At 42.2% G+C, this 15,085-nt stretch overlaps 1 protein-coding gene across 4 annotated transcripts in view; it reads right to left on the minus strand.

Moving 5' to 3' along the window:
- Window positions 1–737: 737 nt before the first annotated feature.
- Window positions 738–15,085, minus strand: part of LOC140910391 (uncharacterized) — a 161,167-nt gene continuing 146,819 nt past the window's right edge. For 3 of the 4 annotated variants that reach the window (XR_012158563.1, XR_012158564.1, XM_073341155.1), the window contains exon 3: window positions 738–1,808. Coding sequence is in view for 1 of the 4 variants with exons in the window: in XM_073341155.1 (XP_073197256.1) it covers window positions 1,701–1,808 (108 nt within the window). In the remaining 3 variants the exon portion in view is untranslated. Of the gene's footprint in view, window positions 1,809–4,769; window positions 4,848–15,085 lie in introns of those variants that run through there. The other variant, XR_012158565.1, reaches the window with a different exon arrangement.

Genomic DNA, 15,085 nt, shown 5'->3' on the forward strand with positions numbered 1-15,085 from the left:
GGAGAGGGGATTGGATAAGGGGCAGGTGGTCAGATGGGGGACAGTCAGGGGACAGGGGGCAGTTGGATGGGGTGGAGATTCGGGGGGGGCAGGTCAGGAGACAGGGAGCAGGGGGGTTGGATGGGGGGTGAAGTCCTGGGGGGGGGGGACACTTAGGGACAGGGGTCCCGGGAGGGGTGGTCAGGGGACAAGGAGTGGGGGTCCTGGGGGCCTGTCAGGGGACGGGGGTGTGGATAGGGGTCGGGACAGTCAGGGGACAGGGAGCGGGGGGGGAGGGTGAATAGAGGGTAGGATTCCGGGGGGGTGGTGATTAGGGGCAGGGGGTCCCGGGAAGGGGCAGTCGATTAGGGGCAGGGGGTCCTGGGAGGGGGCGGTCAGGGGACAATGAGCGGGGACGTTGGATGAGTCGGGAGTTCTAAGGGGGGGCACTCAGGGGACAGGAAGTGGGAGGGGGTGGATAGGGGGCAGGGGCCAGGCTGTTTGCAGAGGCACAGCCTTCCCTACCTGGCCCTCCATACTCTTGGGCCAAAAAGTTGCCCACTCCTGACCTAGAAGCTATTAGTTTTACTGCCCCAGCACATACAGCATTAGTAAAAGTAGCCCATTCCACAGCCAAGAAGAATTACCTTCATCTTTAGCATGAGATAAAGTCAATTTTTAAATAAAAATACGTCTAAGCTTTATAACTAAAAAAAAATATACAAAGGACTGGATCTGGATAGCTTTATTCTGAATTATGGAAAGTTACAATGAAAACAGCCATGGGAAGAAAGACTAAATATATGAAAGCAAATCTCACACAACTGTGATAGGAACATGGCCAAATATGGGTCTCTCTTCAATCAGCTCTTTTAATTTCATTTTAAACAAGCCAAGTCCTAACTGAGCATAAGCCTCTACAAAGTTTTTGTATATATTTCATCTTCACTACTGCCCTGAAAGCCAGCTAGTAAAACAAGAGAAACTACTATCAGGAAAACGATAAGAATCTAGATGCTTTTAGCTACTTAAGGCTACCACACAGGATCCGTTTCCTTGCAAGGACATTTCATTTTATTCACACTCTTTCCATCTCAATTGGTCAGCAGTAAAACACAAATGATGCTACTGCTAGCCCTCTTGTGTCAAAATGCCCCTTAAGTGAAGCCTATAGGTATTTCTTTCTGACACACCCACACAAACCCTATTCAATCTGTTCTTCCCACATAAAAATATGTGGGTGGCAATCATGTCTTGTCTCCTATGGGAGAGTATTATATATTATTAACTGCCTTTCCATTAGAGTAAGGCCTGTCAGAGATGAGCATCTTCTCCTCTGTATGAATAGTATGTGTATGCAGTACACAATTTCTTATACTGTCCATTAGCTAACTGAGAGTTGCATTTACCGTTATGGTAGTCTTTCTATTTTTTTTTTTTCCTTCTTCCATGGGTAATGGTGCGTGGAATGAATGTCTGAATCTTGAAATAGCATCTTAGACTAGTAATCTTTAAAAAAGTTTCCAGCATCAGAAAACAAAACAAAACAAGAGAGCAACTCTTTGCTCTGTTTCCTTTGTCAGAGAGAAGCCTTTGGTTTGATACCACTGAAAGGCAGAAAACACAAGTACAACTGTAATAATTAGAGTGCAAAGCACCCTCATCAGAGAAAGTCAGCTAGGCACATTCGGTTTTGTTTGCTCTACTGTATTCACGGCTTATCATTGGACTCGACTCTTTCCCAGCCCTTCAGTTTTGTTGATACTGTTGTCATACAGGTTGCAAAGTTCTCTGGTGATGGCCGGATGCTGCCCTTCAGTTCCATGATACTGTGTTATAAAAAGAAGGAAGTACTGGGCTGTGAATTAGCCACAATTGCATGCATGATAAGCTTACAACATCCCGCTGTTCACCATGTCAACATTCCAGGCATACTAGATGTGAATTATTTCTTAGATTCCATTTTCCTCCTTGATGGAACTTTAAAGCCTTTCTTATAGACAAAATTATATGCCTCATAGCTAAATGAGAAATATGAACAAATAGAGAACGATTTACTAATTAATTTACTAATTAGTCACCAGCATGAAGGTGAGAAATACAACATGTGGCCACTCCCTTGCCTGGTGTCATGTTCTTACTCCTGGGCTATATCTATGCTCCCAACCAGTGGTGTGATTCCCCTGATGGTGTACATATACTCACGTTAGCTCTCATCAAGCTAGCGTGAGTGTAAAGAGCAGTATAGCCATGGTAGCAGAGGCACAGCTGAACCGCGCCAAGTACAAAATGGCCTCAAACTGGTGGGTAGGTATTCAGCACAGCTCAGCCATGCCTCCAATGCCACTATAGCGACACCACTTTTATACTTGATACTTTTATACTTATCCTAGCACAAGAATATGTACACGAGCAGGGGAGTCACAGCCCTAGCTCACAGCGTAGACGTAGCCAAGTGATAAGAATGTGACCTCAGACACAGAAGTAACCCCATGTATTTTTCTGAAGCTATCACAGGGGGTTTCTTCTCTGATTTTGTTAGTGGATTGTGTGTTCATGAAAGGTGCTGGAACAGCAGCCCTGGAGATTAAAGCTCTCAGTCTATGGAACGGAATGATAGAGCACAGAAAGCAGCAGTACTTCTCCATGCTGTGCTTCCAACGTGCTTTCGCTCCAAATGTGTGTGGACCATATCTAGAGATGAAGGGATCCTGCCCTCGACGTGCCCAGTCAGCCCTTGGCCTCTCTGGAAAGACCAACAGAAAATGTGCCAATAATCACAAATAGTAGTGGTGGTTTTCTGTGACGTGGACACGTGGACACATGGTTGCTGGAACTGAACTTGGGGCTTGTGTACACAGTCAGTTGGTGCGCAGCAAGCCAGGGTAGGGATGTTCAGCACTCTAGCCTGCCATGCACTAACTGGTTGTGTGGACACCGCTTCTGCGCCCTGCAAGTTATACAGTGCACTTTGACATACTGTTGTAACTTGTAGTGCGCAGCGGCATGGTCCACACAGCCAGTTAGTGCGTGATAAGCTAGCGAGCTGTACATTCACACCCTTGCTTGCTGCACACTAAGTGTCTGTGTGGACAAGCCCTAAGACAAAACTCCTATTACAAGAACATTCAAAAAAAAAAACCCTATCAGATAGTAATAACACCTCTCAGATGTGTCATGAGAATAAAAATATTACAGTCAAATTTTTCAAACGTAGATGCCTAGAATTGGGAGATGAAAGCAACATTTCACAGGTGCTAGCACCTATCATGCCTTGAGGGATTTGTGAGTGAAAGTGGAGGCATCGTAGGTTACAAAAGACAATAAATTGGAACATTTAAAAATGGGTCCACTCCCACACACTTTTGCAGATCTTATATACATAAAAAAATTCAGATAGATACAAACCCGTGATCAAATAACCCCCCGAGGAAATGGACTTGTGCCCCAGATCCCTAACACACAAGCTAGCTCAGAGTTCTGACCACACCCTTCACTGCTCTGACCAAATAAGCACACACGCACACTTGATTAAACTGTTTCTTACAAGTAATTGGTGGATTGTAACAGGTGTAACAGAAGATGAAGAGCAGGACCTTTAGGGTGACCAGATAGCAAGTGTGAAAAATCAGGAAAGGAGGTAGCAGGCAATAGTTGCCTATATAAGACAAAGCCCTGAATATTGGGACTGTTCCTATAAAATCAGGACATCTGTTCACCCTAAGTACATTCTAAAAATGCACTTGATGGATGTATTGAGTACTTCCATATGCAAAGCAGGAGACTTAACTTATCTCCCATTCCTCTGGCTAGAGGCAGCGCACTGACGTTATTAATCAAATGAAACACGCGAAGATATGTAACTGCTGCAACTATCCAGCATACGTGGTTATGAAATTGTTTCTATAGCAGAATGATTGTAGGGAAAGAAGTGGAAAACGGAAACCACTAAATTCAAGTTCAGGTAGCTAGGCTGATATTGGGCAAAAAATTTCAGTCAATAGTAAATTCACCAAAAAAATGCAGTTTCAGGCTGACAAACTCTGCAAATTTGGGTCGAATTTGGTGAATGCTTTCAGCTGAATAAAAACTCAAAAAAATTGCAGCTGTTCATTTCGAAATATCATTTTTGAAGTGACCCATCTCATTTTGAACATGTTTTTGAAATGACATTTGCAATACTTCATTTGACCCAAAACACAAAATTTTTCAGTTTTTCTTGTTGGCAAGAAATTGTTTGTTTGTTTGGCAACTGAACCAAAAAAATAAGTCAGTTATTAGCTGAGCTCTACTTTACAGTATAGAATGGGGTAAGGACATTAAATGATACATTGCCAGGCCCAAAATGAGAAAGGTGATGGCACCCTTCACAAACTGACTGCATCTGCACATGCAATTACTGTTATGATGATACAGAATGAAAGACAATTAATTCAGCCCATGCACTTGTTCAATGTACTATATGAAATATCATTCTTTTTGAGATGAGGAATAGATAACAGTTCCCCCAACCACCTTGGCTGGGGTTCGTACACTGAGGCAATTCATTGAACACAGAAACCAGGGCCCATGACTGCACCCCTTGTAAATAAGACTTTATGTCCATATTAACTTACTTGTTTGTGTGTCTGTGATAGAGCAAATTGGATGTTCAGTTTGCTAAATAGATGGTGATAATTATCTTAAAATTCCCCAGGACTGTTCCCTGCCAAGCTTTCCCTAAATACTCCTAACTATCACGCTGAAAAAAATAAAAACCAAATGGTCATCCAGTCAGAGAGCAAACATACCTGTATGTGACTTAGGTGATCCACACAGCTCAAAGAGTAAATTCCAAGTATCAAATTCACTATCAGTGTTCATTTGAGGGTAATAATCCACCAGCTAAAGATGGTCAAGCAGAAGATTTGAATAATTACAAAGAGAGTGATCAAATCTGTAAAAATCATTATCTGTTTTTGGATAATTCAAGAACAGGAAAATGGACTGAATCTAAAGAATACATTTTTTCAGGATGAAATGTTTCACCAAGCCTATGTATAAATATTTTCCCCCCATGATAGTTCATGTCCAGACAAAGCATGTTACAAATAAAGAAAGTATAAAAATACAGGAAGGAAGGGAGGGGAAACACAACTTTGTTGTGTTATACTTGGGAAATAATTTGAGTTTATCCTGATTTTAAAGGTGTCTTCTGCAGAAAGCAACAAAGGTCCCTTTTTCTGTGGGAACTGCCCTTTTAGGGAAGGTGTGGCAAAGCCATCTGCTGCTTTATTGTAACTATTCTCAGGCTCATTTTGTGGTAAAGCAATTAAACCATACTAATCACAGAAACAGACTGTTCAGCCAGCAAACAGAGGATGCCAGATTCCACAGAATCCTAACCCGCATGTATTGAAATTACAGGCTTAGCTTGCAATTTTATGGGCGAGTGTTTTTGTGTTTATTGATCTGGACCAAGTTCAGGTCCTATAGGAGGAATATGACAGATTTCATCTGTTTGACAGCCAAATCTAATTGTATTTTCAGTATGAAATGACCAAAGACAAAAGTGCACATGTCTAGGTACTTCGCTGGAGTGCCATATGGAGGTTTAGATAATGGCTGTGTTGATTGTTAGAGCTCCCTATAATAACTGGACATGGCCTGCATCCTGAACAACTAAAGCAAGGAAGTACACATCTGAGCTTCCTTTTAAAGGGAGGATTAAAAGTGATCTGATTTTAATGCAAGATGTGGGTGTATGCGTGCTCGACTTTTCAAGAGAATTAGTACTCAAATACTTATATATATCCCATTTATTGCTAGATAACATCACATAACCCTATATGGCACATAGCAATCCCATCTGTACAATGTTTCATACTAAAAGCGAAAAATGTGAAAGCAAAATAGCTTCCCCCACATTTGATCTATTTCTTCATAAAGATATTAAAACAAAAAGGGATATTCCCCAAAAAAGACATCACTCGAACTAATTTATAAACAGTGGATCGACTTCATGCTTTTTGTAGTTACATTCATTTTGGTGATTTTTCCTTTTTTTTTTGTTCCAAATGTTTTCTATGTTGTTTTATGATTCTTGTGGTGACACTTTATCTCCCATTTTCTTCTCCTCTCCCAAATCCTAAACCCCCCTACACACACTCATTTTTCAGTCAGTAGAACCTAATTTACTTGAAAAACAAAAACCAATTTAAATCTTTTTTCTCAGATACTTGTCCTCCCCTCCAAAAAAAACCCCTAACCAATTAACATATAGAAATATTTATATTATATATTGATTATCACAAGGAAATGAAACATCAGTAAGTTATTTCAAGACCTGTACCAACTACCCCCTTCATGGCCATCAAATGTAAAGTCTCCAGAACTCCAGCTGAACATTGATTTAAGTTGTTCTTCCCATATTTTTAATTAGTACATTAAACTGGAAGTTAAACATAATCTTTGTGTCACAGTTGCCTGCTACTGGTATAATAGATATTAAAAGAGGTTAAAAACTTTTAATATTGGCATTGTTTGAAAACCTTAGCTGGTTCTTCTATATATCACGTTCATTGTTAAAAGAAAGGACTAATTTTGTGTAATAACTATATTATTAGTACAATCTTTGCAATGAAAACAAGTATCAGGACTTTTTTGCCTAATATATTTTGTGAACAGTAATGTATTCTAATACAATGACCTTTTTGATATTCTCCATTCTGATTGGCTGGCCTTTCACCCCTTTCCTTTGGGGTGGTGAGAGTGTAAACTGGTGTGAGGGGAGGATATAATGGAAGAATATTGAAGTGGTCAGGTTCTAAACAACACACATATATAACTCAAAGAATAAGTGAGGGATTAAAATATAGTTACCGTTTTAGTAGGAATGGCAACATAACATGGCATAACTGTAATCCACTGACATAATACTGTACCAAGTAGCCTCCAAGTCAGGTGGTGGATTCAAGTCCCATTGCATGACTTAGTGCTGACTCTAGACAGGCCACTAATATTAAAGGTACCATCCTTCAAGAAAGACACAGAACTAAGTTCCATTCAGCCAGTCTCTGGTGGCCTGTCCAGGTGAAAATTAAAGATACCATTGCAGTTTTCAAAAAGAATAGCAGATAACCCAGTGTTTGTGTCCAAAGTTATATGAGCTACTGCTCAGTACACAGTGATTGCTCTATTTGCCTACACAATCAGTGCACTACTAGTATCCAAGTCATTATCCTAATGTGCTTTTTGGATAGTTTGATTACAAAAGGCATTACCTAGATTTAAAAGCCACGTAATAGTAGTGTATTATAATTCTAGCCCATTATAATTATAGGCTTTGGAGTGTAAATTTGGAGTTTTCATTAGTTGCTGTTTAACTGAGGGCAGAATTTGGTCCACTGTACAGCATTCATACACGCACACATCCATATGCGAGCGCACTGCATTGCCGAATACAGGGGGCTGCCATGTGAGCACCAAAATCATTTTGCTTTGTTGTTCCTTATAAATTATGGAATATAGCAAGTTACTCTTTTCTCAGACACTCAACAAATAGCGAGGCTGGTGATTGTTCTTTAGGGGGCCACCCAAAGAACCAAACACCTCAGCACACCAATTGGAGATTACTGGAGGTGGGGAAGAGAACAAGGAAAGAGAGGGGCAAAGAACAGACAGAACAGTCAGGTGTTAAGAGAGATGGGGTATCTTTGAGCGAAGGAAGCAAGAAATGTGGGGAATTGAAGAGAGAATTTCAAGAGGAGGAAAAGGGAAGTGAGGGTGACAGAATATCAGAGCAGGTGAGTGAGTGGCAAGATGCCACTCACATATGCCAGGGAAGGCCTGCCCGATATCCACTCCCTTAAAGATGTCAGAGGGGAGGTGAAAACTTCTACTCTTGCTTCCAAAAATGCCAGACATAGAAAAACATGTCAAGATTTCTCCAAACATGACAGTAAGGGGAGCCAGGGACTGTTAGGCATTAACAACATAGGTATGTGCTGCTACGTTGGGCAGGCAAAAGGAAGTCAACAGCAGTCTGAAAAAAGATTCTCCATTTCAACCATATTCCAAAATTCTGCAGATACAGTGTACAGATGGCCCTCACGTACCCTTCCTGGGGCCTAGTGGCCAACAACCCTCCTTCACACTCCAGCTTTCTTGCCTCTTGTTAAATGTTGGTAACTCTGGGGAAGGTTTACTTCCTTGGGCTCAAATGGAAGCTACACACACCACTTGCCATTTGTCTGCAAATCACAGGGGCACACTGCAGTCCATGTCCATGTATTTGCAGAGAGGACATTTTAGTGTCACTGTCAGGTCTTGTTTACGTTGGGAATTTGCACCAATTTTAGCCATTGTAGCTGCACTGGTGCAAACCCCTTGCATAGACAAGGCAAAGATGCAAGGGGTACGCTTCACAGGTGCAAATACCTTTGTTTTGTTTGTAGTAGGGGTTTGCACCAGTGCAGTAACATTGGTGGCTGAAATCAGGGCAAATCCCCAATGAAGACAAATGGCCCACGTGCTCATAGCCCTTTGAACTCCCCTACAATCGCTTTAGCTAAAGATCCAAAGGCGGCCCAAGTTGAAATCTTCAAGAACTTCAAATTGGGTCACCCAGAACAGAGAGAGAAAAGGAATGCCTCCATCAGTCCGTATCCATTTGCTGTCTGTTGTCCTATAATTAGATTGTAAGTTTCTTGGGATAGGAACCATTGTTTGTTCTGTGCTTGTACAGCGCCTAGCATGACTAGGGTTCCCAGGCACAACAACAACATAAATAAAGAGAGTATTTTTTATTTTTGAAACGTATTTTTAGCTTTTAAGTGAGAAAAGTTTTATTTTAAAGAAGAGGAAAACAAGATTTAACAAACTTTAAAAAAAAATTAGTGTGTTCCAAATATCTTCTTGGTAAAAATTGTCTTGTTTGGTTAAATGCACCATGGTTTCTCCTTCAGCATTCACATTTGATGTTTAAATAATACAAACATTAATAAATAATAATAGTTTTGCAAATCACATGCAGACAACCCAAATCCTTCCCTACCTTGCGGGGGGTGGGTGGGGTGGGAATCTTGGTTCTACTAATTCTCAGCTAACACAGGGTCTGAATCTGCTCTTACGTGTATAGTATAAGTCACAAGCATCTCCCCTGAGGAAAGTGGGAGGAGATTTTGGTCTGATAGTCACAAAGAAATCTACCTATCACATTTCACCATGAGCATCTAGTGAATGACTCAGTATAATTGAAGTCTGACCCTTGGGAAACACTGCCAGTAACTGGTTTATTTCTTATCTTTGCTTCTCAGCAGAGGACCAAGTTCTTCTGTTTTTTTACAAATAGCCATAAATTTTTCAATCAGTGAACAGACACACTCATTCCATTTGGTTTCTATTCCTTTTTGTTTGGTATTTGGACGGAAAGGCAGGGGGATGTATCTCTATCAACACTATACACTGTGTTTCTCACAAACGGTGTTGAAGCCCTATGGGATGGCACTAAAAAGAAGTTCATGCTGTAAATAACTTGGATGAGTTTTCAAATTAAGTGCAGCATTTTAGCCACATGGTTCCCATCTACATTAACTGCTTCGCTGCTGCCTCAAACATGTACACCACATGTGCTTTCAGTTCTACCCTACATAACCACCATATGCTCACATGCCAGCATATTTAAAAAGCTGAAGCTGCAATCAAGGCACTCCTGTATTCTGCCACAGCACAGCAGCTAGTGTGGAAGACCAGCAAACACATTGGTATAAGGCATGGCTAGGATAATAACTCACAACCTTATTCTGTTACCCTTCCTCATACTGTGTGGTACTTCAGTGGAGCTGAACACCAACACCAAGATCAGGTCCAAAATCTTTACTATAAACATTATCAAACTTGTAACAGCTGGACTTCTTTTCACAAAGGGAGGGTTAATGGGAAGAATGCAACATTTCTGCACATTATTTCTGAAATGCTCTGTTAAATTACAACTGAATAGGAATTTTTTTAAAATCTATTTACCTACAGAATGGTGAACCACCATCTATACCATTCCACAAAATAGGCCAAATCTCACATTTATAAAATACCGTAATGGAGGGGGTGGAGGTGAAAGTACACGTGTACAGACAGCACAGCTGGTAACTGGATAGAATCAAAACTTTTCAAGCATTTGTCATAGGACCTACACTGCTTGCAGCTAACACAAGATATGTCTACACTTTGACCTGGAGATATAAATTCCAGTTTATAGAGACATATCTGCACTAGCTCTAATCTATCTAGCTCACTAAAAATAGAGCATAGCCATGGGGGCGCAAGGGGATAGCTTCCCCAAGTACAGACCTTTGAACGGGTACGTACTTGGGGTGGCCTACCACTTGCGCTGCCAGGGGTACACTATTTTTAATGCACTAGTTTGATCAGACCTAGCGCAGGCATGTCTCCTCAAGCTGGAATTTACACGTCCAGCTCAAAGTGCAGACATACCCACAGAATCTTCTTTTGATCAGGTGGCAGGGGCCTGCTGTTTAGGAGCATGATAATCCAAGCTCTATCACACTGTGCTGCATAGCTAAAGCCCATTACTCCTAGGTGGCCAAGGATTGGTTGCAGCAACTGTAACACTAATGAAAAAGGAGCATGCTAGGAAACAGTAATGTGCTTGTAAGCCAGTCGGGCAAACTTTTGGCCCGAGGGCCACATCAGGGTTGTGAAATGGTATGGAGGGCTGGGTAGGGAAGGCTGTGCCTCCGCAAACAGCCTGGCCCCTGCCCCCATCCGCCCCCTCCCACTTCCTACCCCCTGACTGCCCCTCTCAGAACCCCCAACTCATCCAACCCGCCTGCTCCTTGTCCCCTGACTGACCCCCCAGGACCCAACCCCCATCCAACCCCTCCCTGCTCCCTGTCCTCTGACCGCTATCTACAATCCCACCCCCTGGAACTCCCAACTCACCCAACCCCCCACACACACTCCTTGTCCCCTGATTGCCCCCTCCCGGGATTCCCATCCCTAACTGCCCCAGGACCCCACCCCCCTATGCAACCCTCCCTGCTCCCTGTCTTCTGACCTCCCCCCCCCCCCGAACCTCCACCTGTACCCCGACTGACCCAGGGGGCCTCTTGTCCCTTATCCAACCCTCCCTCCCCTCGCCCCCTTATGCCGCTCAGAGCGGCAGGACAGGCTTATTGGAAAGCCTGGAAGGTGAACAGGCACAAACTGTGCTACCCACACAGCGGCATCACTGCAGGGGAGAGGGGACAGCGGGGGAGGGTCTGGGGGCTAACCTCCCCAGCCAGGAGCTCAGGGGCTGGGCAGGACGGTCCCGCGGGCTGTAGTTTGCACCCCTCTGTTGTAAGTCCTATGTAACAAAGCCTTAGAAAGGAGGGAGCTCAATACTGCCTGCTATTGGTGAAATCGGAGAAGAGCAGCCCACAGCTTCTTAAGAACTGCAGTTGGCAAGAATTGCATTGGAGAGAGCTCTCTGCTGGCATCTGTTGGAGAACTGACTAATAGGGCAGGCCTCTCTTGCATTGCTACGTGACAGTCTGGGACATTTTCATTAACATATAATTATATTTGACATTTGGGGACAATAAAATATAATGGACCTTTTTGGGAGATACCAGGACAGGACATCAACATTGAATGTGCCTGACCTAGACTGCTGTCAGGAACAGTTGGGACCAGCTATTTTAGACTTGATTCTAACCACCAAGCAGAAATTGGTTGCAAATCTGAAGGTGGAAGGCAATTTGGGAGAAAGTGATCATGAAATACATTTTGTGATTCTAAGGAAAGAAAAGAGTGAGAGCAGCAAAATAAGGACAAAGACTTCAAAAAAGCAAATTCAGAGAACTGATAGGTAAGGTCCCAAGGAAAGAAAATCTAAGGGGAAAAGTAGTTCAGGAGAACAGGCAATTTCTCAGCACAACAGCAAACTATCCCAGTGCAAAGGAAAGACGGGAAGAATAGTAAGAAGCCAATATGGCTCCATCGGGAGCTATTTAATGACTTGGCAATCAAAAAAGAATCCTATAAGAAGTGGAAACATGGATAAATTGCTAAGGAGAGATAACAAAAGAATAGCACATGCACATAGAAACAAAATCAGAAAGGCTAAGGCACACAGTGAGTCACACCTAGCAAGGAACATAAAAGGCAATAAGAGGAGGTTTTTTAAAGACCATAGTGGCCAGAACCTTCAGCCACTCATAACAGCCAAAGAAGGACTGAGGTTGGGACTACAGTTAAGACAGCTGGGGGGGGAGTCTTAGGTCATAGAATGGAATTTCTGGGTTTCCTAGATTCGTTCTCTTCCTTTTAACTCCTCCCCAATACAATTTTCTTTGTTCTAACCCCTGCTCATAGTGCTTATGAGCGGGGAAGAATTGCCCACCAGGGTCATCCAGGATGGTGTATATAGTTTCCCAGTTTTCGTACGGGGGCTTAAGTCAGTGTTAGTTATGTCTTTAAGGACACCCCTAGAAAACTGAGCCTGGCCCCTTTTTGCTACTGGCAGGAGAGTACTGTAGGACACAGACCTTAAATGGGCTAATTTTAGTTCACGAATCTTAGGAGTAAGTGTAAAAGGGGTTCAAACCAAATCCATGAAGGGGACTTTCTAGCCACTATATTTAAACAAAGTTTGAAGTTGCCACATGTACAGGAGGATGTTATGCAGTACAACACTTCCTGTTGACTCTTCCCTATCTCTCTCACACACACACACACACAGATACATACATGAACAAGTAACAGAGACCAAGCCTGGCAGTAGTAGATTGGCATAGTCATACTCAAGCCTGTACTCTACTGAGTTTACTTTATTTCAAGCCAAAAACTCACCCTTGAAATAGTACTCCCATTCTTTCTCCACATTAGTCTTCCCTTGAGGATCCACATCAAAGCCACATCTTTTGGGCAAAAAAATGATATGATTCTACTCAGAGTCCCTTCACAGTGTTCTTTGATCAGCCAGAAGAGTCACTGATGAACAATACCAGGCTCTCCCCTCTCTCGGTCCTGTATACACCAAGTTGTAAGGAATTGTATGGTAAAGTTGCTTTTAATGCCGACCCTGACTTTTATATGCAGAAAAACATTTATTGTGACCCAGGTAGGCCATGCAACTTTTATAGCATGTTGTGGGGGGGCATCAGAAAGAAAAAGGTTGAGAACGCCTGTCCTACAGGACAGTTGTCCACATCAGTTGAAACCACCATCACAACTGGCATTCCCAGTGGCAGTCTCAGCAAGTGCCAAGGATTCAGTGGGCACAGAGACTGGTTTCTCACCCAGATCTGATGTCGGCCCAGGTCAGATTTAAGGCACACGGACATGTTAACATGGGGATGATTGCAGTAGTGCTGACTATGTAACATGTGCCCCCAAAAAACTTCAATCTCCAGTGTTGTCAGTCTTGCAGCTTTCACAAGCCTTAAATTCACTGACATGAAAAAAAATAACCCAAGCAACATTTTCAAGCAATAAACAGATCATTTCTCTGAAAGGAAATGTAATTTCCTGGTAACTGTTGGAAATATTTAAAAAACCCATACATCTTTACAGCCAACTAGCTCATTTGAATATGGAAATTTCTCATCTTTTGTTTACAAAAGTTTCCAATTCACTTCTTGAAGCAGCTTTACCTCTCATCTTAAAAATCAATATCCCCAGTCAGTAAAACTGAATGTGGACCAATTTTCTGGTCCTGTTCTATCCTGCTTTCCTAATCACTGATTTGATATGTACAGGAAATTCATCTGCACTAGAATGTACAGACTTCTTCCCTCCAGAGGTCAGAGTGCTATGGGAACAACCCACAGAACTACATCCATTGCCTGGAGGCAGAGTTTTATTTCTGTCTAATTTAAAATAAATCAGCAGCTATTCTTTCCATTCAGTCCAGCATGGATAATTCCCTGAGGCAAAGGAAAATTGCCTTCATCATTGCATTGCCTGGTCCTGCTACAAGAATGCAATATTTTAAAGGCCTTGTTCTCATGAGAAAAATGCCATGAGCTATATTTATTTCTAGCTAATCCATTTCTATCTCTGCTCTAAGATTAAAGAATTAGGGACTGCTACAGATGCTGCCCTTATCATATTAATTACTGTAAATTGGCAGTAGTCTCAAAAAAAAAAAAAAAAAAAACCACTTCCAGAGCATGGGAGTGCCAGGTTCTATGCTTCAGGCATCAGAAAGAACATATTGAATGGATCTGTGTTATGCAATGCTAAACAAATGAAGTATGCGTTACATAGGAATGATTGGCATGATCCATCAGTCCTTACTGTGTCAAAATTCCCATTGACTAAAGACTGTAGGACCTAACCTTGTGTGTGCTAAAGTTTCTTTGTAGTCAAATGATTTCCAGTTCTGCTTTTTCCTTTTTCAAAGGAACACTTTGGGCTACACGTTTAAAAAGTGGTACATACTAGGGGCCTAATCCAAAATCCAAAGACTCTCTTTGACTTCAATAGACATTGGATTATGTCGTAGGTGATATTAGCCTTTTGCTTTCACTTCACTCTATGTAGGCCTGGTTGATTTTCATACGGTTCAGAGAGGTAAGAGATCAATTGATACCATTCTGTATTGTTAGATAATGCATGTAGGACTAGGCAAAGTTTTTTCAGTGAATAATAAATTTGCCCAAAAATGCATTTTTGGAGTACCCAAAGTGTTTGTAAACTAGAATCAAATTCAGTGAATAATTTCAGCCAAAAAATGGATTTATTTCCAAAAAAGTCAAAACAGTTCATTTCAGCCATTTCTAAACAAAATATTTTAACTTGGTTAAAACACTTTGGGCAACTTCCTGAAATGTTTTTGGGAGCTCTTACTGCACGAAGTTTATGTATCATTGTGGGCCAGAGACTGTCTGTAATTCCATGGGAGAGGGTGACCCCCGCTTGTCCAGGAACTAAGAAGAGCAAGGAATGATCAGGAAAATTCATTCAGGTTTTAATACCTCTAGAGCAACGGTTCACAGCCCAATTAGCATACAGCTGGGGCCCAGCTCAGTTGGGTGCTAAAGGGCAGCTTGTGGTCCAGGGTTCCGCCCAGTTCCCAGCTGCCTGGCATGGAGGGGTCTGGGCTGCCATGCTGCCCAGCACA

This window comes from Lepidochelys kempii, chromosome 4, assembly GCF_965140265.1.
Source record: "Lepidochelys kempii isolate rLepKem1 chromosome 4, rLepKem1.hap2, whole genome shotgun sequence".
Lineage (NCBI taxonomy): Eukaryota > Metazoa > Chordata > Testudines > Cheloniidae > Lepidochelys > Lepidochelys kempii.